General features: G+C 52.9%; 3 protein-coding genes and 1 long non-coding RNA gene across 7 annotated transcripts in view; 3 read left to right on the forward strand and 1 right to left on the reverse strand.

The window, feature by feature from the left end:
• Positions 1 to 1,054: 1,054 nt before the first annotated feature.
• On the reverse strand, positions 1,055 to 3,368 carry LOC112605902. The gene is made up of 3 exons (XR_003115570.1): positions 3,164 to 3,368; positions 2,703 to 2,882; positions 1,055 to 2,136 (listed from the first exon to the last, which is right to left on the reverse strand). It is a non-coding gene; the product is annotated as an uncharacterized LOC112605902 (long non-coding RNA).
• Positions 1,068 to 2,410, forward strand: ZNF593 (zinc finger protein 593). Of its 2 annotated transcripts, XM_025355802.1 has the most exons (3): positions 1,068 to 1,722; positions 1,957 to 2,019; positions 2,113 to 2,410. In XM_025355802.1, exons 1-3 carry the CDS (start codon positions 1,523 to 1,525, stop codon positions 2,252 to 2,254), a joined length of 405 nt encoding a protein of 134 aa, XP_025211587.1. In that variant the 5' UTR covers positions 1,068 to 1,522; the 3' UTR covers positions 2,255 to 2,410. The 2 variants fall into 2 exon arrangements, with proteins under 2 accessions (XP_025211587.1, XP_025211585.1); XM_025355800.1 differs by having other exon boundaries at positions 1,453 to 1,722; positions 1,957 to 2,410.
• A 5,628-nt stretch (positions 3,369 to 8,996) lies between the features above and the next one.
• Positions 8,997 to 21,421, forward strand: CNKSR1 (connector enhancer of kinase suppressor of Ras 1). 3 transcript variants are annotated; one of them, XM_025355791.1, is made up of 21 exons: positions 8,997 to 9,185; positions 12,051 to 12,208; positions 12,313 to 12,494; positions 13,462 to 13,546; positions 13,979 to 14,020; positions 14,098 to 14,202; positions 14,814 to 14,873; positions 14,963 to 15,052; positions 15,343 to 15,444; positions 15,632 to 15,702; positions 15,775 to 15,848; positions 15,962 to 16,068; positions 16,146 to 16,173; positions 16,560 to 16,732; positions 18,704 to 18,777; positions 18,947 to 19,018; positions 19,787 to 19,860; positions 19,995 to 20,056; positions 20,151 to 20,250; positions 20,325 to 20,506; positions 20,823 to 21,421. In XM_025355791.1, exons 1-21 carry the CDS (start codon positions 9,134 to 9,136, stop codon positions 21,090 to 21,092), a joined length of 2,163 nt encoding a protein of 720 aa, XP_025211576.1. In that variant the 5' UTR covers positions 8,997 to 9,133; the 3' UTR covers positions 21,093 to 21,421. The 3 variants fall into 3 exon arrangements, with proteins under 3 accessions (XP_025211576.1, XP_025211578.1, XP_025211580.1); XM_025355793.1 differs by having other exon boundaries at positions 14,963 to 15,031; XM_025355795.1 differs by having other exon boundaries at positions 9,076 to 9,185; positions 14,103 to 14,202; positions 14,963 to 15,031.
• Positions 21,422 to 22,095: 674 nt separating this feature from the next.
• The window catches only part of CATSPER4 (cation channel sperm associated 4), an 11,631-nt gene continuing 6,133 nt past the window's right edge, over positions 22,096 to 27,593 (forward strand). Inside the window, exons 1-3 of the mRNA XM_025359595.1 lie at positions 22,096 to 22,334; positions 22,783 to 22,926; positions 24,789 to 24,890. Coding sequence (XP_025215380.1) covers positions 22,122 to 22,334; positions 22,783 to 22,926; positions 24,789 to 24,890 — 459 coding nt within the window. The 5' untranslated portion in view covers positions 22,096 to 22,121. The remainder of the gene's footprint in view (positions 22,335 to 22,782; positions 22,927 to 24,788; positions 24,891 to 27,593) is intronic.

Below are 27,593 nucleotides of genomic sequence, written 5' to 3' on the forward strand. Positions count from 1 at the left end.
TTTTTGTTTTTTTTTTTTTTTTGAGACGGAGTCTCGCTCTGTCGCCCAGGCTGGAGTGCAGTGGCCAGATCTCAGCTCACTGCAAGCTGCGCCTCCCAGGTTTACGCCATTCTCCGGCCTCAGCCTCCCGAGTAGCTGGGACTACAGGCGCCCGCCACCTCGCCCGGCTAGTTTTTTGTATTTTTTAGTGGAGACGGGGTTTCTCCATGTTAGCCAGGATGGTCTCGATCTCCTGACCTCGTGATCCGCCCGTCTCGGCCTCCCAAAGTGCTGGGATTACAGGCTTGAGCCACCGCGCCCGGCCCTAGAGAGGCTTTCTTCTTGGGCCTAGGAGTACTTGAGGTTGTTTATCTCTTAGCATGGCTCCAGGAAAATCTTCTTCCATTCACAAAATCCTGAGGTCTGGGACCCACACTGGAGCCCCTGTGACTGTAGTCACACCAGTTGTGTCCTCAGCAGGGCTCCACCCCTTGTCCCTACTCAGCCTCAATGAACTGGAGCAGGAAGGTCCCCAGGCCCCCAGTGGGCACCTTGGGCTTACATTTCACTCCTTTGTCTGGGCTGGAAACTGATTCCTCTCCCCAGGGATACACGTGCCTGTCTCCTTGTTTCCTGGCAACAGATTCCAAAGAGCTGGAGCCCCTGAATTATTGCTAAGCTCCTCTGGCCCCTTCCAGCTGAGTTGGCTCTGGCCAGCCTGGGAGGCACCAGGATCCTGTGAATGGGAAAAGGCCCTCTAGGCTTCTGCCCACTCTGAGCATGCAATACCTAGGCCTTTGCTGCCAGCCCACCTCTGGGAGCCCAGGGCTTAGAGAAAGGAGGCAAAGATGCAGAGGTCCTTCTATAAGTACTTGTGAGAGGAACTGAGCCCTCTGGAATCTGGATGCCTGAGGGCTGCGATCTCTGGGGAGGAACACCCTTCATGGATTTGGCTGGGGGCAGAGAGAGGATGGAGATTCAAGGGAATAATGGGAGCCGGGAGAAGTGACGGGTTTTTCAGGGACTGGAGATATCTCGGGAAGCCCTGTGGGGCTGGGATTCCAAACTTATTCACTCTTAGTCATGTACTAATTTATTCATGACACAGACATTTATCAGTGGTTTCCAGAGATGCAGCATCCCACCCCCACCGCAGAGTCCAAGGTCTGGGAAACAGGAAGGGACGACAGGGGCAGAGGTTGGCACTGATACTGGTTGGGTCAGGCCAGGGAGAGCAGGGCAGCAAGACGGCCCCGAAACCCCTAGGCGCACGCACCACCCCGCGCTTCCCCAGCTAGGGCCCGCGTGGCCATGCCCTTCAGTGGTCACCATTTTGGAGACCCGTCCCGAGCTCGGTCACTGACGTCGACGGCCGCCTGGCGGCGCTCGAGCCGCTGGCCGAGAGTGACGTCATCAGAGGCGGTCCGGCAGAGCCTGCCTCGCCCCCCTGCGTGGCCTGACGTAGCTGATCGGCCCGGAAGCGCTCACACGTGTGCTCACTGCCCTGCTCCTGGCCCCTTGGCCGGCCGGGCTGTTTCTGGCCATGGGTCGCTCCCGCCGGACAGGCGCGCACCGAGCGCACTCTCTAGCCCGGCAGATGAAGGCGAAGCGGCGGCGGCCGGACCTGGATGAGATTCACCGAGAGCTGCGGCCTCTGGGACCCGCACGGCCCCAGCCCGACCCAGACGCCCAGCCCGACCTCGACCTGCCAGGGGGCGGCCTGCACCGCTGTCTGGCCTGCGCGTGAGTCCCGGAAGAGCCCAGCCTGGGGCGGAGGAGGGTCCGCGGTACCGGCCGGGAGATGTGAAGTTCAAGCCCCAGGCCGTGCAGAGCCTTCTCTCTTGGGACCCGTGGGTCCGCCCGCCTCCCGTTTCTCAGACCCGGATCCTGGCGTCAGGGACAAGCTAGGGCTATGGAGATAGGTGTACTTGGGAGACTATCACCTCCTCACTCTCCTTCTCACTTCCATCCCTACAGGAGGTACTTCATCGATTCCGCCAATCTGAAGACCCACTTCCGATCCAAAGACCACAAGAAAAGGTATGAAGGAGTAAGGAGAGGATTGATGGATGGGTGCTCAGCAGATAGGGCTTTCACCTGTCATCTCCCAACTCCTGTTTTTCTTTCTCCCAGGCTGAAGCAGCTGAGCGTCGAGCCCTACAGTCAGGAAGAGGCGGAGAGGGCAGCGGGTATGGGATCCTATGTGCCCCCCAGGCGGCTAGCAGTGCCCACAGAAGTGTCCACTGAGGTCCCTGAGATGGACACCTCTACCTGACATGGCCTGAAGATGCAGGGCAGAGGAGTTGCCCATGGACAGTGACGCAAGGACTAGGCTGGGAGGGAGCGTGCCAACCCCTTTTGGCTCTGGGTTTGGGGAACGGAGGGCCTCTTCTGGGTGCCCTGCCCCCAATAAAGGAACTGGACAAAGAGAGCTTGCCTCCAACTCTAACTTCCAGGTCGCTGTCTCAAACTCCTGCCCTGGAAGGGCTTGTCTAGTACTTTCTGTGCACCAGGCCTAGGGTGTCAATCTTGGTCTATCTTTGGAGCCCACATCCCTGCCTTCCCTCTGAGGTCCTAGCATCTGAACTGGAGCACCCAGATGGAGGCCTGATGCAGTGTGGGGTGGCGGGAGTGGGATCAGATTACTCTGTCCTGCTTCCGACAGAGACTGATCCCCAGAAAAGAAGGCTTCTGAGATTGCAGCCCCCTCCCGAGTCACCTACCCCCAGCGTCCAGGTGAGAGTCTCTCTTCTTCATTATGGGGCCCGTGGCACCCGCCGCTGCCCCACCATCTTCCAGACAGCATAGCAGGAGCCACCCAGCCCGAGGACAGCTAGCATTGTAGCCACAACTCCCACCAGCAGACTGCGGGGCTCTGCCTTCAGCTCACCAGCTACCTGCATCTGGAGGTGCACAGAGGGTGTGCCTCAGGGGTCAGTTGAGACTGCCAGGAAGGTGGGGAGTGGGAAGGGGCTGAGTAGGTGTAGCTAGGGGAAGGAGACATGGATGCTGGTACTGCCCCAGGGAGATTCCACCCCAATCCCTTTCGCCTCACTGCCCATCTGGGCCTGCCTGCTCAGGCGGCAGGGAACGTGACAGCCTGGCTGTTGGGGGTGTCAACCCAGCTATGGTAGGGGGAGGAAGGGGTCAGTCGTGCCAGAAACCATTGATCAGGGGTACTTACCTGTAGCACCCGGAAGTAACCAGGGGTCAGGCGTCGAAATCGCATGGTGGGCGGCACTGGTCTCCCTGGCGGCCTATAGGGTGGGAGCGGACATGAAGACCAGTGGTCTTTATGATACCAAGAAGTGGAAACTAGGGTAGAGGGGTCTCTGACCTTCTACATACGCAAGACCCAAGCCCTCAGAGGATGCTCACCCGCGCCTGCCTGCCAAGGTCTGGCAGGGGGCGGAGCAACTGGACCTTTAAATCTGGTCCCTTCCCCCACTGCCTACCATCCTGCCAGCCTTAGGAGCAGCTGTCAAAAGAGATCAGCATCAGGCTTGAGCGGCACCTCCCCCACTGTCCAAGGAGGCGGGTCTGGGTAGGCAGAAGAGGCCTTGGCTGGCAGGGCTCAGGAGTCCCAGGCCTGGACCAGGTACTGGGCGGGCCTCCCTCAGCCCCTGGTCCGAGCCCCATCCCTACTTCAGATGATTGGATGCCAGCATTATGGAAGGAAGGGGAGGGTGCCTTTTCGATTTGATTTCTGTGAAATCAACCACCCCTACCTTGAGGGATGGCACATTTAACCTATTTCTTTCTTTCTTTTTTTTTCAAAGACAGAGTCTCACTCTGTCACCCAGGCCTGAGTGCAGTGGCGTGATCTCAGCTCACTGCAACCTCTGCCACCCAGATTCAAGCGAATCTCCTGCCTCAGCCTCCCGAGCAGCTGAGATTACAGGCACCTGCCACTGCACCCGGTTAATTTTTGTATTTGTAGTAGAGACGGGGTTTCACCATATTGGTCAGGCTGGTCTTGAACTCCTGACCTCATGATCCACCCGCCTCGGCCTTCCAAAGTGCTGGGGTTAGAGGCATGAGCCACTGCGCCCAGCCAATTTAACCCGTTTCTTCAAGACAAAGTTTCTGCAGGGACTTCCCTGCCCTCAGCTTGAAACAGTGATAAAAGCATATCTGCATATACCAATTAAGAAAGCTGCCCATGACACGTTAAAAATAGTAGTCATTGTTCTAAGCACGTAACTTGTAATTCATTTGGTATCCATTATCTCTTAAATGAAAAAGTATGGTTGGGCAGCACTTTAGGAGGCTGAGGCAGGCAGATTGCTTGAGTCCAGGAGTTCGAGACCAGCCTGGGCAAAGGTGAAACCTCATCTCTACCAAAAAAAAAAATAAAAATTTAGCCAGGCATGGTGGTGCATGCCTGTAGTCCCAGCTACTCAGGAGGCTGAGGTAGGAGGATCACTTGAGCCCAGGAGGTGGAGGCTGCAATGAGCCGAGGTCGCACCATTGCACTCCAACCTGGGTGACAGCCAGACCCTGTCTCCAGTAAAAAGAAAAGAAAAGAAAAGAAAAAGTACAGTTTGCAGAATAGTATGTAGACTATCTGCAGATATAGAAAACAGAAGAATATCCCAAATTTAGCAGTGGCCCCCACTGGGGAACATGATAGAGACACACTGGGGAAAGGGCACATCCTGCTTTCACTTAACCTATTACCTTTGAAATGTATACAGCAAATATGTAGAACTTTATATTCATAAAGCTTTTTAAAATAGGCCGGGCATGGTGGCTCACGCCTGTAATCCCAGGGAGCCAAGCGTGGGAGGCCGAGGTAGGTGGATTACTTGAGGTCAGGAGTTTGAGACCAGCCTGGCCAACGTGGCAAAACCCTGTCTCTACTAAAAATACAAAAATTAACTGGGTGTGGTGGCGCACACCTGTAATCCCAGCTACTCGGGAGATTGAGGTACGAGAATCACTTGAACCTGGGAGGGAGAGGTTGCAGTGAGCCAAGACTGCGCCACTGTACTCCAGCCTGGGCAGCAGAGCAAGACTCTCTCAAAAAACAAAACAAAGCCCTTTAAAATAGAAGCTGCCGGCCGGGCATGGTGGTTTATGCCTGTAATCCCAGCACTTTGAGAGGCCGAGGCAAGTGGATCACTTGAGGTCAGGAGTTTGAGACCAGCCTGGCCAACATGGTGAAACCCCATCTCTACTAAAAATACAAAATTAGTGGGGTGTGGGGATGCACGCCTGTAATCCCAGCTACTTGGGAGGCTGAGGCAGGAGAATAGCTTGAACCTGGGAGGTGGAGGTTGCGCTGAGCCAAGATCACGCCATTGCACTCCAGCCAGGACAACAAGAGCAAAACTCCATCTCAAAAGAATAAATAAAAATAAAGAGAAGTTGCCACTTACTGTGTCCCTAACTGCCTAGCCCTGGCAGATGCTGGGAGCATAGAGTAAAGGGGCCGTGGTTCAAGGAGGAAAGGGGCTGGTTCTCACCTCTGGTGGCAGCTTAGGAAAGAAATTTGATAAAATCAAGATCTGTCTACCGAACACTGGGATAAAGGCTCTGTTAGAATTTACTGGACTTCGCTAGAGTGCCATAGGGAGGCTGCTGCATGAAGAGGCAAAAATGTTAAAGGAGGATGCCGCACAAAGTGTTCAAGGGACACAGACCCGAGGCAAAACACAAAGCTGGAGACAGGCATTTTGCAAATTTGAAGCCAACTGGCTCATAAAATGAAAGAGGCTGTTAATACCAAGTGTGAAAGTGGGATGGCATCACCAGAGCTGACCAAGTTCAGAGAAGCTGAAAATCTCAATTTGTATGTGACATTATTAAATGTTGACAACACACATACACTACATGGGCCAACCATGGGCAAAATTCAGACTTTGGGTCTCTGGGTTACCGGTAAGGTCGTGACAGGCTTTGACGACTGGGGGTGCTGCAGAAATTCTGAAGTAGGTGACAACAGTTGGCTCCTCCCCACAGAATTAAAGCAATAATAACTCATACCTACCCCATGATGCAGATTTCAAAGTACTTAATGTCATCACAGTGCTAAGGCCTAGGTATCTATCCCTTCTGGAGAGGAAGAAACAGATTCAGAGAGCTGTAGAAGTTGGGCTGAGTCACATAGCAGTTGAGTGTGGAACTGATTTTATCTGATTTTTTTTTTTTTTTTTTTGAGACAATTTTGCTCTTGTTGCCCAGGTTGGAGTGCAATGGCACAATCTCGACTCACTGCAACCTCTGCCTGCGGGTTCAAGCAATTCTCCTGACTCAGCCTTCCGAGTTGCTGGGATTATAGGTACCCTCCACCACGCCCAGCTAATTTTTTGGATTTTTAGTAGAGACAGGGTTTTGCCATGTTGGCCAGGCTGGTCTCGAACTCCTGACCTCAGATGATCCACCCGCCTTGGTCTCCCAAAGTGCTGGGATTACAGGCGTGAGCCACCGCGCCCAGCCTTTTTTTTTCTTTTTTTTGAGATGGAGTTTCACTTTTGTTGCCCAGGCTGGAGTGCAATGATGCGATCTTGGCTCACCGCTACCTCTACCTCCCGGGTTCAAGGGATTCTCCTGCCTCAGCTCCCGAGTACCTGGGATTACAGGCATGTACCACCACGCCTGGCTAATTTTGTATTTTTAGTAGAGATGGGGTTTCTCCATGTTGGTCAGGCTGGTCTCGAACTCCTGACCTCAGGTGATCGACCCACATCAGTCTCTCAAAGTGCTGGGATTACAGGCCTGAGCCACCACGCCCAGCTGATTTTATCTGATTCTAAAGTCCTGGTAGTCCCCTGACCTGAGATGATGATGATGAAAATGAACATTTACTATGTGTCAGATATTTTTCTAAGATGAAAGCTCTTACTCTGGGGTCCAGAATTCAGGGGATCCATAAACTTGGATGGGAAAAATTATATTTTTATTTTTGCTAACCTGTAACCAAAATTTATGATTTCCTTGTATATGGATTGAAGTAGTAGTATCTTTGGCTTAGTCACCAACAGAAATCACAGACATTTTGGCCGGGTGTGGTGGCTCATGCCTGTAATCCCAGCACTTTGGGAGGCCGAGGCGGGTGGATCACGAGGTCAGGAGATCGAGACCATCCTGGCCAACACAGTGAAACCCTGTCTCTACTAAAATTACAAAAAACTTAGCCAGGTGTGGTGTCAGGCGCCTGTAGTCCCAGCTACTCGGGAGGCTGAGGCAGGAGAATGGCGTGAACCCGGGAGGCGGAGCTTGCAGTGAGCCGAGATTGTGCCACTGCACTCCAGCCTAGGCGACAGAGCGAGACTCCTTCTCATCAAAAAAAAGAAATCACAGACATTTTCATGTCAAATTGTAGTTATTGCAAGTATCTCAAAATATTTATGCTCGAATGATTTCAAATTCACAGTGGTTGTTAAACCACCGCTAAATTGTTCATGAGCACCTTCTGTTTCAGATGCTCCTGTGATGTAGCCGCCATTAACTGGGCACCTCCAGGCCTAGCAGTGGTTCAGTGACCAAAGGGTGAATCTGCCTGTTCTCAGTAGAGCTTCTCCACTCTTCTGCATTCCCTGTCTTTAGTTGTTTGCTGATCAATATGTAAGAGGAGGGGAGTCAAAGACCACCGCACAGTTTAATGTTCTTATTCAAGCTGGTCGACAACACACTGAGGTCATTAAAAAAGGAAAATTTAACTTTTGGCCAGTCTTGTTAATGTTAGTAAACCCATAATATCATAAATTTCTGGTTTTATTTTTTTGAGATGGGGTCCTGCTATGTTGCCCAGGTGGCTTTGAACTCTAGGCTTCAGTGATACTCCCCACCTCAACCTTTCAACCTCTCAACCTCTCGAGTAGCTAGAACTACAGTTGTGTGCCAGCACTCCCCAGCTCCAAATTTTTTTTTTTTTTTTGTGGGTGTTTTTGTGAGACGGAGTCTCGCTCTGTCACCAGGCTGGAGTGCAGTGGCATAATCTCAGCTCACTGCAACCTCCGCCTCCTGGGTTCAAGCGATTCTCCTGCCTCAGCCTCCTGAGTAGCTGTGACTACAGGCGTGCACCACCACACCCAGCTAATTGTTGTATTTTTAGTAGAGATGGGGTTTCACCATGTTGGGCAGGCTGGTTTCCATCTCTTGACCTCGTAATCCACCCGCCTTGGCCTCCCAAAGTGCTAGGATTACAGGCGTGAGCCACTGCGCCTGGCCAAATTTGTTTTTAAATATAGTTTTGATAATTATTCTCATTGTAATCCTAAGCATTTTGTTTTGTGTGTTTGTTTATTCATTTATTTATAATATAGAGTTTTGCTCTGTTGTCCAGGCTGGAGTGCAGTGGCATGATCTTGGCTCACTGGAACCTCCACCTCCTGGGTTCCAGCGATTCTCCTGGCTCAGCCTCCTGAGTAGCTGGGATTATAGGCACCCACTATGCCCAGCTAATTTTTTGTATTTTTAGTAGAGATGGGGTTTCACCATGTTGGCCAGGCTGGTCTTGAACTCCTGACCTCAATTGATCCGTCCACCTCGGCCTCCCAAAGTGCTGGGATTACAGGCGTGAGCCACCACGCCCGGCCTGTTTTATGCCTTTATAAGCAGCTATTCTGAGAAAGCGTTCACAAGCCTCACCAGATGCCGGAGTCCATACTGCAAAATCAAAGGGAGGCTAAACACCCCAGTTCTAAAATGTTTTCAAGCTATTCAGATACTGTGCACACCTGCCCTTTGAAGTAAGGTCTTTTATATCTCCTTTACAGACCCAGAAACGGAGGCGCAGAAGTTATGGTCAGCCCCAGGTCACACAGTTAACAAGAGCTGGCCTAGGCACCCAGGGACCTGGCACCCTAGCCTCCGTGCTTTGCTACTGAGCTTAGCACTCCTCTTGTGGCTTTTTCTTGAGGAGCCCAAGGGTCAGCGTCCCACCCAGCCATATGAGGCCAGTGGCACTGCCCCCTAGCTGGGGTGAGATGCCAGAGCCCTAGGATGCCTGAAAGGCTGGGCAGGAGGCGGATGGGCGTGGGCCAATGGCTGTCGCAGCGCCTCACCTGGCCGTCTGTGTGAGCCCAGGTATGCAGTAGGCTCCGCCCAGGACCCAGCCCGGCCCCTCCTCAGGCCTGGGCTCTGGGAGCGGAAATTCCGGCGCCAGCGGGGCAATACAGGAGCTGATGCGAGCCGGCAGCGCTGGGCCATGGAACCGGTAGAGACCTGGACCCCCGGAAAGGTGGCAACTTGGCTGAGAGGTGGGTGGGACCGGGGTAGAGTTGGGCTTGAAGGGGACTAGGTGTGGGTCCCACCGGAAGAGGGAGGAGGGGAAAAGGAAAAAGAACCTGTGGACTGGGCGCGGTGGCTCACACCTGTAATCCCAGTACTTTGGGAGGCCAAGGTGGGTGGATCACGTGAGGTCAGGAGTTCAAGACCAGCCTGGTCAACATGGTGAAACCCTGTCTCTACTAAAAATACAAAAATTATCTGGGGGTGGTGGCAGGTACCTGTGTAATCCCAACTACTTGGGAGTCTGAGGCAGGAGAATCGCTTGAACCCAGGAGGTGGAGGTTACAGTGAGCCGAGATTGCACCGCTGCACTCCAGCCTGGGTGACAGAGTGAGATTCATCCCAAAAAAACCACAAAAAACAAAATAACCTGCGGGCTCTATCAGTCAGTCAGTCAGTCAACAAGTATTTACAGAGTACCTCCCATGTTCCAGGTACTGTGCTCGGCAGAGAGACAAATGAGATGACCCCGGGGGCCCCAAGGACCCAGAAGGGGGCCCCTCGTTGTGGCAGCAGCCAAAGAGGCCTCTAGGGTGGTAATGGGGAGGCGGTGTCATGAAAACAGGAGGGAGGCCTGGCAGGCCCAGGCCTACTGTATCTTCTTTATCTTCCCTGGCCCCAGGGCCAGTGGGCTGTTGTTAAATCCATTTCTTAGAGTCAGAAACTGACGCACAGAGCCAGGAAGTGATTTGCTCAGTCTCTGGTGTCATTCTGCCCCCTCCACACCCTGAGCTCCTAGTGACAGAAGCAGAAGGCCTAGACCAGACTGAAGAGGTTGACACAGCCCCACCCTGGGGCTCCTATCCAAGGGGCAAGGTGCTGTCCAGGCTCAGCGAGCCCAGACAGATGGGAAGCAGCACACCCCACAGGCAGACTCAGAGAAGGGCCTCCTGACACGCAGTGCAGTGCAGCCAGGAGCAGGCAGTCAAGACACGCCTCCCAGAGCCGGGAGCTGGAGCGCACTAGACAGGCTCAGGAGGACCAGCCCAGGTAAGGGCAGGAATTCACGGCTGGGTTCAGACTCCCAGGCTGGATTCCAGGCCCACCCCCACCACTTGCCAGCTCTGTGACCGTAGGTCTCGGTTTTTCTGCCCATCAAATGGGAAAGGCAACTCTGACCTCATAAAGTGGACAAAGTGAGACAATCATGACACAGCTCATTTGTAGCTCAATTCCTGGGGCTATTGTGAGGGCAGCAGCCGAATACAGTCACCATGCAGGAAGGAGGTGGCTCAGGGACCCATAGCCAGGGAGTGACAGGTTCATGAACTCCCAGTCCGGTGCTCTGAATGTGACACAGGGAACACACACACACACACACCCCCCCCAGTGAAGGAGCCTGGCTCAGGAGGGGAAGAATTCCTTTGAAGAGTGAGCAAGCTACTTAACCTCTGTGTCAGTTTTCCCATCTGTAAACAGGATAATGATAGTCTTTACCTCCTAGAAATGTAGTGAGAATCAAATGTGTTAATATGTGTAAAGCTGTTATAGCTTTGCATAGCACATAGTAAGCCCTCGATAGACACTTTTCTTATTTTTGAGTGTCTACCTTGTCCAGGCACAGGCTGGGGGTTAGAGACAAATGGTTATCTAAGGCCTGATCTTTGAAGAGCCTGTGATAAAATGGGAAAGACCGATGGTCAAGTGCAGGGGTTTGTGGAGGCTCGGGGGCAGTGGGAACAAGAGGAGAGCCCCCCACCCCACTCAGCCTGGGAAGTTATGGAAGTCTTCCTGGAGGAAGTTAGTTGAAAAAGGAAGTGAAGGAGCTAGAACAGCAACACCAGCAGGAGGAATAGCACTCTAAGGACCCTGAGGTAAAAGGGTATTCCAGGAGCTGCAAGGAATTAGCTCTGTGCATCTGAAGTGTTGAGTCTGGGGGGCTCTTCAGGATATGATGCTGGAAAGGGAGGTGGTAGCCTAATCATACAGGGCCTGTAGATCATGGTAAAGTCTGGCAATAATAATATGATGGCTATTACTGACTTGTCTCCCACGAACCAGACAATGGCCAAGGCCTTGACATATGTCGTGTCATTTAAAACACACATGATTAGAAGGTAGGTACTTTTATTATTCCCATGTTACAGGTGAGAAAACTGAGGCACAGAGCAGTGCTATTACTTGCTCAAGTGTTCACAGTGTCTCAGTGACTCCACGGCCTCTTGTTCTTATCCCCTATATTGTTAGTTCTCAAACTTAAGGGAGCATCATAATCACCTGCAGGATTCGTTAAAATACAAACAGCTGGATGGGCGTCGTGGTTCACACCTGTAATTCCAGCACTTTGAGAGACTGAGGCAGTTGAATTGCTTGAGCCCAGGAGTTCGAGACTTGCCTGGGCAACATGGCGAAACCCCGGCTCTGCAAAAAATACAAAAATTAGTTGGGTGTGGTGGTGTGTGCCTGTAGTCCCAGTTACTCGGGAGGCTGAGGTGGGAGGATGGATTGAACCTAGGAGGTCAAGGCTGCAGTGAGCCATGATTGTGTTTCAAGCCCCTGTCTCAAAAAAAAAAAAAAAAAAAAGATAAAAACTGCTGGGCCCCAACCTCAGAGTTTCTGATTCAGCAGGTGTGGTGTGAGGCCTGATAATTTGCATTTCTAGCAAGTTGTCCAGTGAGGCTGCTGCTGCTGGTCTGGGGGCCACTTTTGAGAGCCCTATACTTTCCTGCTCCTCAACTCGGTGGCCTCATCTGTGAAATGGGCAGAACAGCCTGGGTGTCAGGGTTATCATTAGGGCTAGACTAGAGGGAAAAGGACTTTGCAGGCGTGAAGAACCAGCCCAAAAGGTCCTGACACCTCTGCTTCCCCCGAGCTGAGCCCTGCTCTCCCTCCAGGTCTTGACGACTCCCTGCAGGACTATCCCTTTGAGGACTGGCAGCTGCCTGGCAAGAACCTGCTCCAGCTCTGCCCCCGAAGCCTCGAGGCTCTGGCTGTGCGGTGTCTGGGACACCAGGAGCTCATCCTGGGCGGGGTGGAACAGCTCCAGGCCCTGGTGAGTGAATGCTGGTCACACTGGCTGCAGCTTCCACCAACCTGGGGGGTGCCGATGGGGGCTGGCTGCTGCCAGGGAGGTGACTTGCCCTCTCTTTGGCACAGAGCTCCAGGCTACAGACAGAGAACCTGAAGAGCCTGACAGAGGGGCTGCTGGGGGCAACCCGTGACTTCCAGAGCATAGTCCAAGGCCGCCTGGGGGACTGTGCCAAGACCCCTATTGATGTCCTCTGTGCAACTGTGGAGCTGGTGCATGAAGCCAACGCCCTCCTCTTCTGGCTCAGCAGGTACCCAGGTTGGGGTGACGAGTGAGGGACTTTTGTCATCTTTGGCCTCCTCCAGGGTGTGGGAGAGAAAAACAGAGCTTGGCTCTTGTTCAGATATGGTGAGCCAGGTGTGGTGGCTTACGTCTGTAATCCCAGCACTTTGGGAGACCAAAGCAGGCAGATCACTTGAGGTCAGGAGTTTGAGACCAGCCTAGCCAACATGGTGAAACCCCGTCTTTACCAAAAATATTAAAAATTAGCCAGTTGTGGTGGTGCGCACCTGTAATCCCAGCTACTCGGGAGGCTGAGGCAGGAGAATCACTTGAACCTGGGAGGTGCAGGTTCCAGTGAGCCAAGATCATGCCACTGTACTCCAGCCTGGGCAACAGAGTGAGACTCCATCTCAGAAAAAAAAAAAAGATACAGCGGAGCAGGGCAAAGGGATTAGTCCATCTGTGCAGGGGCACTGGGATGCCTGGGTTCCCACCCCATCCTCCAGCTTGTAATAATCAGTCTCATCAACAACCACTGAATGGAGAGCCTCCCCAACCCTGTTCACTGGCTGCTGCTTGTCCTCAGATGCCACCTCAAATGTCACCTGCTTGAGGAAGCTTTCCCTGTTGTACACTCTCAAAGCTATACTATTAATAATAAATAATAACTTATTATTATAAACTCATTATCCAATGTTTCATGATACTCATTACAACTGAAGTTAAATTGATACTGATGTATGATGTCTTTAAAGTCTGTTTCCCCAGTGCCTAGAACAGGGGTTGGCATGTGGTAGGCACATGACAAATAAGTGCTCTGCTAATCCCTTTAGATGTCTCAATCATCTCCTTTACTCTAAACCAAAACCCATCAGAGCAGGTATTATCCCCAAGTCTCTGAGGTGAGTAATTGGTGAGTAATTGGCTCTGAGTGGTTAAGCATAGTCCCTTAACCACTGTGCCATTCTTCCCCTGTGCCATTCTTCCCCTGCCAGGTACCTCTTCTCCCACTTAAATGACTTCTCGGCATGCCAGGAGATCCGGGACTTGTTGGAGGAGCTGAGCCAGGTGTTGCATGAGGTAGGAGAACCAAGGGCCAGGCTTGGCCCATGCCCTAGAGACCAAGCTGGGCTAGAGCTTTTTATAACCTGTGAATCAGCCCAGGATCGGGTATGAGGCTTGAGACGAGCGAGAAAGGAGGAGAGGAGGTCCTGCAACTGGGTATGGGACGATGGGGCCTTTTGGGGTCTCCTAGCTGGTAGGGGAATTTTGACACTTAGGACAGGGTGGGAGGGCAGGGCACGTGTGGTGACTTCTGGGGGCCTGGTATCAGGGAAACGAGCCCTCTGGTTAAAACACTGAGGCCCTGTGGTTCTGGGCAGGGAGCCAGTGGTTCTGGGCAGGGAGAAGGCAGGGAGGGACTGCAGGGAATCCCACCCTGCCCCCAGGAGAAGGCAGTCCCCCTATGGCCCTTGCTCAGGGGAGGTCCCCGCTCTCTCATTCTGCTTCCAGGATGGTCCAGCAGACGAGAAGGAGGGCACAGTCCTGAGGATTGTGAGTCTGTGGGGTGGGAAGGGAGTGAGGGTGGGGACAATCAGGTTCAGGCTAGACAGCCCGCTCCCCTCCCCCAGTGCAGCCACGTGGCTGGGATCTGCCACAACATCCTGGTCTGCTGCCCCAAGGAGCTGCTGGAGCAGAGGGCCGTGCTCGAGCAGGTGCAGCTGGACAGTCCATTGGTGAGCCCTGCCCTCCCACCTCTCACTTCTGACCCCTTGGCAGCCTTGTCAGGACCTGAAATAGGGTCCAGGATCCCGCAGAATCCCGTGCTGCCCTGGCGGGAAAGCCTTTTTTGTACAGATACTAAAATGGAGGCCCAGAGGATTGGCTAGGGTCTCCCATTGCTCCGCACCTCCCCAGTCCCCACACCACGTGGGTGTGGCCTCAGGTAGGGTGTTCCAGCCTTGGGATGGAGACAGGGCAGGGGCTCGGGGGTAGTTAGGAGAAAGGGAGAGGACGTGACCTTTCTTGATTTAATCTTTGACCAGTGGGGAAGACCAGAGCCCTATCCCTGCCCTATCCCTGCTTGTCCCTTTAGGAATGTTGCTAAGAAGCTGGTACCTCAGAAATCAGGGTCTCCAGTTTCCCTATCGTTCTTAGCAGAGGGGAAGTCAGAGGCCCAGAGGAGTAGCAAGTCCCAAAATCACACAGCAAGTCTGGGCAGGACCAGCTTGGGGTCAGCTCTTGCCACTGTTCCACCCACTGTAGAGTCCTAGTGTCTGGCAGGGGTCCTGCCTACTGGCCCTGTTGCCCCCCCAGCCCCCAGTGACTGCAGCCTCTGCCTCTGCAGGACCTGGAAATTCACACCACCAGCAATTGCCAGCACTTTGTGTCCCAAGTGGACACCCAGGTGAGAGTCCCACACCCTTTCCAGCCACCCATCCCTGAAGCCTCTCACCTGCAAACCAGGCCAACCTCAGGCCCCATTCGCCACACCAGGTTCCCACTGACTCCCAACTGCAGATCCAACCTGGAGACGAGGTTGTCCAGATCAACGAGCAGGTGGTGGTGCGTGAGGAGAGGGATGTGGTAGGAGGTGAAGCGGTCACCAAGTGGAACCCAAGTCTGGTGGGTGGGGAGGCAACCAAGCGTTCTGACCAGGGTTGTGGGAGCTGCCTTCCAGGAGATGAACCAGCTAAGTCTGGTGAGAGCATCCTCTGCAGAGCCCAGGTGACGGGACCCATGGAAGCTCCCAGGAGGCTGCATGAGGGGAGGCAGAGTGGGAGGTTGAGAGAGCGCCCCCAGCACGAGGGTGAGAGTTGGTGGTTGCTTCAGAGCCTCCTGCCCAGTTGATGCCAGCCAGTGTCTCTGTCCCCCAGGTTGGATGGCCCCATAAGAACATGGTAAGGGAGCTGCTGCGGGAGCCAGCTGGACTCAGCTTAGTGCTGAAGAAGATCCCGATACCGGAGACCCCCCCGCAGGTACCCCCCCCCCCCCCCCCCACCCGCCTTCAGACCCCCCCAACAGGTACCTTCCCCCATCACGCCCCCCCAGCTGCCTCCAGACCCCCCCACAGGTACCTGCCCCTGCTGCTCCCCTACCCCTGTTGCACCCCTAACCTGCTTTCAGACTCCTGTCTCCATTGCTTTGTTCCTGGTTGTTCCCCAGACGCCCCCTCAGGTCCTGGACTCCCCGCACCGGAGGAGCCCATCACTGTCTCTGGCCCCACTGTCTCCCAGGTAACAGGCTCTGTCCAGGTGTGTCTTGGTGGGGAGACCATGGGCTCATCTCATCCCCTTTGCCCTCCCCAGGGCCCCATCTGAAGACGTCTTTGCCTTCGACCTGTCTTCAAACCCCAGTCCCGGACCCAGCCCTGCCTGGACAGGTAGTCTCAAAGCCCCATGGATGCCCTGGACACGGCATCTGGATGCCCAGTTCTGACCCCAAGCCTGGGACTGGGCTCATAGACTTTCCCTGTCTCTTCTCCCTCCCTGACAGACTCTGCCTCCCTTGGCCCTGAGCCCCTGCCCATCCCCCTGGAAACCCCAGCCATACTCCCAGCAGGGGTAGCAGGGACTCCAGGGCTCCCTGAATCCCCTGACAAGGTAAACTTAGGGGCTCAGCAAGGAGGTGGGTGGGTCTAGACCTGGATCCTTCTCTCACCCTTCTGATATCCTTTCAGAGTCCTGTTGGTCGGAAGAAATCAAAAGGTATGAGGTGCGCTGGACTAAGTGGGGGTCCCCCTGTCTGAGGAGCTGTTAAAAATCTTTACGTGCTGGGCAAGACCACCCCCATCCTTCCCACACAGCCTCTCCTGGAAACAGCTGTGTTTCTGGGGTCAGACAGAGCTGTGCTCCTAGTCTGGGCCTCTCACCAGCTCTGTGACTTTGAGCAAACAGGTTAGCCTCTAGTCTTCGGTTTGCTCATCTCTAAAACAAGAAGGGTCATCCCACCTCAGAGATGACACACGCAGCCTTCTGAGCAGAGTGTGGATTCAGAGATCTCATTTGGGGATGCTCGTGGAAGGCCAGGGAGCATGTTTAGCGGGGGCACCTTGCCAGCCCCTCACTGCCCAGCTTGTGCTGTGCTGCTACAGGCCTGGCGACCCGGCTGAGCCGCCGGCGGGTGTCATGCCGTGAGCTGGGCCGGCCGGACTGTGACGGCTGGCTCCTGTTGCGAAAGGCACCCGGTGGCTTCATGGGCCCGCGCTGGCGCCGCTGCTGGTTTGTGCTCAAGGGACACACGCTCTACTGGTACCGCCAGCCCCAGGTAAGACCTCCCACACACAAACAGGTAGGCAAGTGAGTCACCTCCAGGCCTCAATTCTCATCTCTGTTCAATCATCCATTCTTATTCCTGGTCCCAGGTTCTGATGTTCCCATCTGTTAAATGGGGACTTACTTCAGAGAGAAATGAGTTAATATATGTATAAAAGCAGTTTGGAAAAGGTATCACAGGAGGTATAGAGAAAAATCTTTTTTTTTTTTTTGAGACAGAGTCTCGCTCTGTTGCCCAGGTTGGAGTGCAGTGGCGTGATCTCAGTTCACTGCAAGCTCCGCCTCCCGGATTCACGCCATTCTCCTGCCTCAGCCTCCCAAGTAGCTGGGACTACAGAAGACCGCCACCACAGCCGGCTAATTTTTTGTATTTTAGTAGAGACAGGGTTTCACCGTGTTAGCCAGGATGGTCTCCATCTCCTGACCTCGTGATCTGCTTGCCTCAGCCTCCCAAAGTGCTGGGATTACAGGTGTAAGCCACCACGCCCAGCCCCGAAAAATCTTTTTTTTTTTTTAAGAGATGGGGTCTTGCTATATTGCTCAGGCTTGTCTCGAACTCCTGGGCTCAAGTGTTCTGCCTGCTTCAGCCCCCCAGAGTGCTGGGATTACAGGTGTGAGCCACCACATCTGGCTGAAAAATCACTTCTATTCTGCCCACTTCTTATCCTTCTGATATTCTGTCCATCCCAATGATGGGTCATTCATTTACTCATTTATTCATTCAATATTCAGGTGCCTACTGTGAACCCAGCTCTAGGCTGGGCACTATGGACACACAGAAGAGCGGATGGTTTTTGCTTCTCCAGAACTTAGAGGCTATTAGGGGAGAGGGATGAATACGCATTCAAGGACAATGTAGGAACTGTGTACTAAGATAAAGGGAAAGCCCAAGGGATATGTGGGAGCACAACAGAGGTATCCAGTTCCTCCTGAGGAGTCCAGATGCCCCCTGACAACGCAATACCTGGCAGTTAGTTGCATGGGAAGGGGAAAGAAAACCAGGAAGAGAAAGCAGCATTCAGAAAACTCAGGGGCATGAAGCAGTTTGTTTGTGTCTACTGAGCATGAGCAGGCTCTTCTTGTTTGGGTTTTTGGTTTTTGTGTTTGAAACAGAGTCTTGCTTTGTCACCCAGGCTGGAGGGCAGTGGCATGATCTCAGCTCACTGTAGCCTCCGCCTCCCAGGTTCAAGTGATCCTCCTGCCTCAGCCTCCTGAGTAGCTGGGACTGTAAGCACATGCCGCCATGCCTAGCTAAGTTTTGTGTTGTTTTGTTTTGTTTTGTTTTGTTTGAGACGGAGTCTTATTCTGTTGCCCAGGCTGGAGTGCAGTGGTGCAGTCACGGCTCACTGCAACCTCTGCCTCCCAGGTTCAAGCGATTCTCCTGCCTCAGCCTCCCGAGTAGCTGGAATTACAGACACCTGCCACTACACCTGGCTAATTTTTTGTAGTTTTAGTGGAGATGGGGGTTTCACCATGTTGGCCAGGCTGGTCTCGAACTCCTGACCTTGTGATCCTCCAGCCTCAGCCTCCCAAAGCAGTGGGATTACAGATGTGAGCTACTGCGCCCGGCCTAAGATTTTAATTTTTTGTAGAAATGGGCTTTTTTCCAAGGCTGGTCTCAAACTCCTAGGCTCAAATGGTCTTCCTGCCTTGGCCTCCCAAAGTGCTAGGATTACGGGCATGAGCCACCATGCCCAGCCTTCAGGCTGCTCTTTTTTTTTTTTGACTGTTTCTCTGATATCTTTGGCTCCCCTTTCCTGGCTTAGAGGCATCCTTTGGCCACACCTCCTACCCTGACCCCAGATTCCAGCCCTGAGCTCTAGAAACAGAGAGACTTGTTAGAGAGCCCAGGAGATGCCTTCTCCCCTCCACAACCCTCAGGAGACCGAGGGGTATCTAGGAGCTGACTGGGCCTTGAGAGTATTGGGGTTCCAACCTGACCCTCATGCTGTGATCCTCCCAGGATGAGAAGGCTGAGGGCCTCATCAATGTCTCCAACTATAGTCTGGAAAGTGGACATGATCAGAAGAAGAAATAGTTAAGTCTTGGGATATGATGGGCTGGGGGATGGAGACAGAAAGGGAGAGGAAGAGTGATGGGGTGGCAGTGGGAGGTGTGGCAAGTGGCTGGGGCGCCCAGAATCCAGCCTCTCTGGGCTCTGGGTGGGCACGCCCAGGCTGAGTGATGCTCCTCCACTCCTTGACAGTGTGTTTCAGCTCACCCATGATGTGTACAAACCCTTCATCTTCGCTGCTGATACCCTGACAGATCTGAGCATGTGAGTGCTGCCTCCCTTAGCCCCTACTCTCATATAATTCCCAACCTCTGTGAGCTTGGGAGCCTGGGCTCAGGAGCCTGGAGATGCAAAGTCCAGCTCTCTGAGAGTGGTTGGTCAAGGTACTCACTTCTCTCTCTCTCTCTTTTTTTTTTTTTTTTTTTTTTTTTGAGACAGAGTCTCACTATGTCAGCCAGGCTGGAGTGTAGTGGCGCCATCTTGGCTCACTGCAACCTCTACCTCCTGGGTTCAAGTGATTCTCCTGCCTCAGCTTCCTAGGTAGCTGAGACTATAGGCGCCTACCACCACACCTGGCTAATTTTTGTATTTTTAGTAGAGACGGGGTTTCACTGTGTTGGCCAGGCTGGTCTTGAACTCCTGAACTTGTGATCCGCCCGCCTCGGCCTCCCAAAGTGCTGAGATTACAGATGTGAGCCACCGCACCCGGCGTCTCTCTTTTTTTTAATTAAAAAGTTTTGGAGGCAGATGGGATTTGCTCTTTTGCCCTAGCTGGTCTTAAACACTTGGTCTTAAACAATCCTCCTGCCTCAGCTCCCCAAAGTGTTGGGGTGACAGACGTGAGTCACCGCACACAGTCAGTACTCAGTTCTCTAAGCCCCAGTTTCATCATCTCTAAAATGGGTGACTAAGAGTTCATCCTTCTCAGAGTTGCTCTGAGAATCATCAGAAGATGATGTGGGTAAAAAGCCCCTAGCATACAAGAGGACCCCGGAGGATGGAAACCCCGTGAGACCTGCTTGCTCTCCGTAGGTGGGTGCGTCATCTCATTACCTGCATCTCCAAGTACCAGTCTCCGGGCCGGGCGCCCCCGCCTCGAGAGGAAGGTAGGTGTCTCACAGGGTTGAGTAGGAGGAACCCTCACCTGAGCCTCTGCCTTTCCTGGGATGGGGGCTGGGAATTCAAATGCCCTAGGCCACTCCCTGGCCTCCCCAAAGCCCACTGCTCCTCCTCACCCCAGACTGCTACAGTGAGACCGAAGCAGAAGACCCAGACGATGAGGCTGGGTCCTGCTCAGCCTCGGTGAGTAGGGGGCTGCCGGGGGCAGGAGGTGGGGATAAATAGCAGGGCATGGAGCTCAGACAGAGACCCTCTGTGCTTTCCACCCTGCCTGCAGCCCAGCCCTGCTCAAGCTGGGAGTCCCCTCCATGGAGACACATCACCTGCAGCCACCCCCACACAGCGCAGCCCACGGACCTCCTTTGGCTCTCTGACAGGTGCTGGGCTGGAGTTGGGAGCTGGGCTGGGAGCTGGGGTGGGCACATCCTCATCCTGCTCCTCCCTCCCACAGACAGCAGTGAAGAGGCACTGGAAGGAATGGTACAGGGGCTGAGGCAGGGTGGTGTGTCCCTCCTAGGCCAGCCACAGCCCCTAACCCAGGAACAGTGGCGGAGCTCTTTCATGCGGCGCAACCGAGACCCTCAGCTCAATGAGCGAGTGCACCGTGTACGGGCGCTACAGAGCACACTCAAGGTCAGCTGGGGACTCTGGGCACAGCAAGGGACTAAGCTCTGGGCTTCAGGCTTTGGTTTGCAGCTCTCACCTCCACCCTGGGCACCAGACTCCAGACTTAGCTCTGGACTCTGAGCTTAGCAGCTGACGATGGGCTCAGCTGTGGACTGGGCCAGGCTCTGGGTTCCAAGTGGGGATTTGAGTCTCACCTGGGCTCCTCGTGCCACGCTGGCCAGGTGCTGGCTTCTAGGCACCAGACTCCAGAGTGAAGTCTGGTCTCAGACTCTGCCCACGTCCCTGGGTGATCACGGTCCCTTAGCCCCTCCTCTCCACACAGGCAAAGCTGCAGGAGCTGCAGGTCCTAGAAGAAGTGCTGGGTGACCCTGAACTGACAGGAGAGAAGTTCCGCCAGTGGAAGGAGCAGAACCAGGAGCTGTACTTAGAGGCCCTGGGGGCCTGGGGAGTGGCACAGGCTGAAGGCAGCTCCCACATCTTGGCCTCTGACTCCAGAGAACATACCCCCAACTCCCTGTCCTCTGACCCTGAAGAGCACTCCCATCTCTGCCCTCTGACCTCAGAGAGCAACCTCCAACCTCCTGACCTCTGATCCTGGCCAGCACTCTAGCTCCTGACCTTTGACCCGAGGGCCACCTCAACCCCAGCTTCTGACATGTCCAGGACAGAGCATCCCTGGATTCTGTTCAGGGTGGGAAGTAGTACTGCTAATCACGGTCTCACCCCGAGCTGACCCCTCTGCCTGCGCTTTGTGCCACCCTCTCTCTTGCCAAAGAAGAAACTCTCCCACCCCATCCTCCCATCTCTGGGCCACAGCCCTGCCCCTCCAGTTCCTTGACAGTTCTCCCCCAAAACCAGGTCTGTACAGGTGTTCTTTGTTTTACATGAGGGCTACTTTCCAACCAAATACAGTCAATTTTTTAAAAAATGAGTCTACATGTATCTTTACTTCCATATTTGAATTGGAAATCTGCCCCCCGGTGGGGACTGGGGTGAGTGCTCTTGGCCAGAGAGGGGGTGGCAGACCCTTGGTGCAGACTGTTGATGTACATGCGAGTACCTGAGCTCCAAGCCTGCCAGGATGGTGGGTCCACCTCTCCCCAGCTCTTTGAAGGCTAATGGTGAGCTCCTACCCCATTCCCCAGGGGCACACAATGAGAAACTTTCACTTCATAGATGGGGAAATGCACTTTGCATGGAAAGGTGGTGGGGATAGTCCTGGAGACTGGGCAGGTAGGACAGGGCAGCTGGTACAGAGGGGTGCAGGTTGAGGTCTGCCCTGGGAAGGCCCTGGGGAAAACACTTCTCCACTCCTCATTCCAGCCTCACCTCCACCTCCTGGATCCAAGGCAGGGACACGTCCCTATGACTCCATCCAGGCTGCACAGGAGATCTGACCTGCTCCCATCAGCCTCTGACTTCCAACCCCAGCCCAGCATCCCCAGACATCCTCTGTGGCATGCGGAGGAGGGACAATGGGAGGAGCTTCTCTCCTGGTTGGAATTCCTTAGTAGAATGCAGAAGGCTGGAGGTCACAGAGGCCTCTGTGATATAACCACAAGGGGGAGTGAGACCACTTGGAGTGAAGATTCTTTGAGGAGAAAGAAGAGACTGAGCAACCATGAGGGATAATGAAAAGGCCTGGTGGCAGCAGTGGACCTCCCACACAGGCCTCGTGGTTGGGGGCGGGACTCAGGAGGACCGTATGGGGTTTGGAAGGGGAGTAGCTGCACTGAGGGGCCGCCCCTCTCCTCTGCAGAGTACCATTCACGAGTCCTACGGTCGGCCAGAGGAGCAGGTGCTCATCAACCGCCGGGACATCATGAACAAAGCGGTAAGGATAGCTCCCGCCCCACAGTGGCCCCTCCTGCAGCTGTGCTCATGGGCAGCAGACCCTCGTGGTAACTCTGCCCCCTCTCCCATCTAAACACCCCCAGAGGACCCTCCCTAGCACTGATCCCTGAGTGACTGCCCTTGATATGTTAGTAACTCTCTGGCAGTGCCCCCCATAGGAACCCTTATATAACGATCGTCTTCACTATCAGAGAGCCCAAAGAGATTCTCTGGCAATGACTTCCACAAAAATCCCCCAATAGTAACCCACTTTTAGTGGCCATTTAGATAGTGACCTCTACACTGATGTCTCCATTCCATGATTCACTCTCAGGTGACTTTCCCCCTCTAGAGTGGGCCCCAGGGACCCCCATTCTCTAAGAGCAAACCTCCAGGCAGAGGCTTCCTATGGTGACACCCGCCTGAAGGAAGGTCCTGCCCTCTCCCAGGACACCTGGGACATGCAGGAGTACATCACTCACATGTACATCAAGCAGCTGCTCCGACACCCCGCCTTCCAACTGCTGCTGGCCCTGCTGCTGGTGATCAACGCCATCACCATCGCTCTCCGCACCAACTCCTACCTGGACCAGGTGGGACGCCAGCATGACCTCTGCCCCACTAACCCTAATGGGGGCCCTGGGGCGAGAACTCTCCCGGCCTCAGGCTCCTTATCTGTCTATGATGGTTGGATTGGGTGCTCTTCAAGGGTCTGTCAGCTCTGACCTTCTAGGAATCTGGAGATCAAGGAAGACTTCATGGTGGAGAGGGCTCTGCAGCCTGGCTTTGAGGAATGCATTGGATTTGTACAGGAAGGACAGGAGAAGAATGGTGTGAGGAGAGGGAGGCAAATGGGTGCCTTGTGGAGAAGGGGTATCCAATTCTAACCAGCACTTACTAAAGGACAATCACTCAGTGCCAGGTACTGACTGTGCAGACTGCCAGGGTCCCAGGGATAATAAGCACAACTGGGTCCTGTCTCAGACACACAGAAACTGTCATTACAAGTGCCCAAGTAGCACCCAGAGTACATGGAGGCTCAACGAAGGCACTCAAACCTAATCTGGGGGATCCGAACTGGCTTCCTGGAGAAAGTGACACTGGAGTTGAGAGTAAAAAGTAGGATGTGATCTCAGTCACTACAACAAAGAAACAGAAAAAAAGAGCATGTAGGAGTTGGCCAGGCAAAGAGTGGTGGAGAGACTGTTTTGGGGAAAAACAGCATATGAGAGACTTCTCTGTGTCCAACTTGAAGTTCAGTGTGACTTATCCTTGATGTTTTAATTTCTTTTCTTTTTTTTTTTTAGAGACAAGATCTCACTCTGTCACCCAGTCTGGTGTGCAGTGGCACCATCTTGGCTCAATGCAGCCTTGAACTCCTGGACTCAAGTGATCCTCCTCCCTCAGCCTTGCAAGTAGCTAGGACTACAGGCACGAGATACCACGCCTGGCTAATTAAAACTTTTTTTGAGCCAGGCGTAGTGCTTCACACCTGTAATCCCAACACTTTGGCAGGCTGAAGTGGGTGGATCACCTGAGGTCAGGAGTTCAAGACCAACCAGCCTGGCCAACATGGTGAAACCCTGTCTCTATTAAAAATACAAAACTTAGCTGGGCGTTGCAGTGGGTGCCTATAATCCCAGCTACTTGAGAGGCTGAGGCAGGAGAATTACTTGAACCCAGGAGGCGGAGTTTGCAGTGAGCTGAGATGTCACAAAAAAAAAAAAAAAAAAAAGAAAGAAAAGAAAGAGAGGAGACATGGTGACTTGGGACTGCTAGGTGGAGTCGGGCACTATGGGGGCTGTTAGTGGGGTTGCAGCCATAAGGAAGCTGAAGGAGGAGTTTCGAGATTGAGAGAAAGTGAATTGGGCCCTGGGCAGACCCCAGTCACCCATCTACCCATTCATCCATCCAGGGTGCATGTCCTGGACCCATGAGTGGCAGGATACCCAGGAGTTTGGTTAGGCCTAACTTGGAGTATTTGGAGAGCTGGAATAGCAGGAGAGGTTAGGACAGATGGAGCCTGGTGTTCTCTACCCTCAGGGGCCAGGTCTTTTCTTCCCAATCCTGGAGGCTGTTCTGCCTCTCCTACTTCCCTCTCCAAAATATCCCTATTCTAGAAGTTAGGGACAAAAGTCTGTAGTCAGACAACCATCTTTATCAACTAGCTGTGCACACACAGGCACCACTCTGATTCCACTTCTGTAAGATGGGAATAAAACCTACTTTGCAGGACAACAGTCATGGTAACATGAAGTGATATGTGATAGTCCCAGCACAGTGCCTGGCACGCATACGCAAAGTGTGTTTTAAAGGAAGTGACAAAGATGCTGAGGACCAAGAGCAGTAGTGATACGGGCCTTCCCTCCCCTACATACATCCTCTCCCTGCCGGCTTGCCCAGGCCCTGCTCCACTGACCTCTCTGCCCCTCTTTTTTCTCTGTCTTCCATGTAGAAACACTATGAGTTGTTCTCTACCATAGATGACATTGTGCTGACCATCCTTATGTGTGAGGTTCTCCTTGGCTGGCTCAATGGCTTCTGGATTTTCTGGAAGGTGAGATCTGGAGCCCTTTGCCCATACTCTTCCCTGGGGACTGTACACCACCCAGTCTGCCCCTGTACTCCTGGCCCTACAAACTGAGGGTGTGAGTATGTGTATAAACAGAGTGTGTTCGTTCTGAGATGTGTATGATGTGGCAGAAAGTAACTGGTACTAGAAGTGCAGCCTGCCTGGGCTCCAATTCCAATCCCTGCTCCAGCTTTCCCCAGCTCTGTAGTCTTGGACAAACCTGACTTCCTTATCTGAGAAATGGGGCTGAGAGGATCTACCTTAATTTACAGAGGTCAGCAGGGATCAGCACACTTTTTCTGTAATGGGCCGGATAAAAAAAGATTTTAAGCTTCACAGCTGTACAGTCTCTGTTACAATGACTCACCTCTGCCATGGCAGCACAAAAGCAACCATGGACCGCACACAAATGAAGTGGGCATGGCTGTGTTCATGGACACCCAAATTGGAATTTCATGTAATTTTCACATGTTACAAAATCTGATTTTCCCTATTCACTTGCTTTACTCCTACTTACAGACTCGTTCAGATGTCTTCTCTTCCGGGAAGTCTTCCTGTCTCTCCCAGGATAGGTTAGGTGCTACTTTGTGTCTCCATGATGCTATGCACTTATTATTACTATTTTTTTTTTCATGGAGTTAAAATTTGCTGTTTATCCATCTCCCTCAGAATAGTCTGTGAGCCCAACAGGGCAGGCATCCTATATTCTCAGGAACTGATCTGGGTATGGCACACAACAGGAGCTACATACTGAATGGATCTACGGGTGGATTGCAGACAGGCAGGCTTGTATCTCCTTGTGCATGTGAAGGTGCAGACTCAGTACGAGAGGCCAGCAGGACTTGTGCTTATTGGGTCCCCAATACATTTAAGAACCTTTTTTTCCCATTAAATATAGTTTTCTTGTTGGCTGCAGTGGCTCATGCCTGTAATCCCAACACTTTGGGAGGCCAAGGTAAGAAGATCACTTGAGGCTAGGAGTTTGAGACAGACTGGCCAACATGGTGAAACCTCGTCTGTACTAAAAATACAAAAACTAGCTGGGCATGGTGGCGGGCGCCTGTAATCCCAGCCACTTAGAGGCCGAGGCAGGAGAACCGCTTGATCCCGGGAGGCGGAGGTTGCAGTGAGCTGAGATTGCGCCACTGCACTCCAGTCTGGGCGACAGAGTGAGATTCTCTTTCCAAAAAAAGTTTTCTTTTTGAATATTCAATGCAGATACATGCTGGTAAAAACTATATTGAAAGGTACACATAGAATTATTGCTTCTCTCTTGTCCCCTCATCCCCTTTCTCCCACCACTATCCTTTCTAGGTATTGTTTTTATATTTGTAGTCTCTTTTTTATTGTCTTCGTCCATTTAGTGTTGCTATAAAGGAATACCCAAGGTTGAATAACTTATAAAGAAAGGAGTTGTATTTGACTCTCAGTTCTGCAGGCTGTGTGAGAAGCATGGTGCCAACATCTGCTTCTGGTGAGAGCTTCAGGCTGCTTCCACTCATGACAGAAGGTGAAGCATGTGCAGATCACATGGTGAGAGAGGAAACAAAAGAGAGAGTGAGGGGAGATGCCGGGCTCTTTTTTTTTTTTTTGAGACAGAGTCTTGCTCTGTCACCCAGGCTGGAGTGCAGTGACGCGATCTCAGTTCACTGCAAGCCCCACCTCCCTGGGTTCACACCATTCTCCTGCCTCAGCCTCCCAAGTAGCTGGAACTACAGGCGCCCACCACCACGCATGGCTAATTTTTTGTATTTTTAGTAGAGATGGGGTTTCACCGTGTTAGTCAGGATGGTCTCAATCTCCTGACCTCGTGATCCGCCCTCCTCGGCCTCCCAAAGTACTGGGATTACAGGCATAAGCCACCACACCTGGCCCGTGCCAGCCTCTGTTTAACAAGCAGCTCTTGAGGGAACTCACTCATTACCTTCAGGATGGCACCAAGCCATTCATGACCCAACCACCTCCCATTAGGTCCCACCTCTAACACTGAACATCAGATTTCAACATGAGATTTGGAGGGGATAAGCATTCAAACTATAGCATCCTCCCAGTATTTATTTTTACAATAATCAGCAAGTATGTATATACTCTGAATCTTCCCTTTCCTAACAGTAACATAGCATAAACATTATTCTGCACTTTACTTTTGTCACTGAATGGATCCTGACAATCTTTCTACATCAGTACATAGAGATCTTTCTCATTTTTCTTTCTTTCTTTTTTTTTTTTTTTTTTCTTCTGTAGAGATGAGGTCTTGCTATGTTTTCCAGGCTGGTCTCAAACTCTTGGCCTCAAGCGATCCTCTTCCACCAGCCTCTCAGAGCACCAGGATTACAGGCAAAGGTCACCATACCTGGCCTCATTTTTCTTTTTCTTTTCTTTTTTTTTTTTTTGAGACGGAGTCTCACTCTGTCGCCCAGGCTGGAGTGCAGTGGCCAGATCTCAGCTCACTGCAAGCTCCGCCTCCCGGGTTCACGCCATTCTCCTGCCTCAGCCTCCTGCCTCAGCCTCCCGAGTAGCTGGGACTACAGGCGCCCGCCGCCTCGCCCGGCTAATTTTTTGTATTTTTTAGTAGAGACGGGGTTTCACCATGTTAGCCAGGATGGTCTCGATCTCCTGACCTTGTGATCCGCCCGTCTCGGCCTCCCAAAGTGCTGGGATTACAGGCTTGAGCCACCGCGCCCGGCC

Source organism: Theropithecus gelada, chromosome 1 (genome assembly GCF_003255815.1).
Source record: "Theropithecus gelada isolate Dixy chromosome 1, Tgel_1.0, whole genome shotgun sequence".
Lineage (NCBI taxonomy): Eukaryota > Metazoa > Chordata > Mammalia > Primates > Cercopithecidae > Theropithecus > Theropithecus gelada.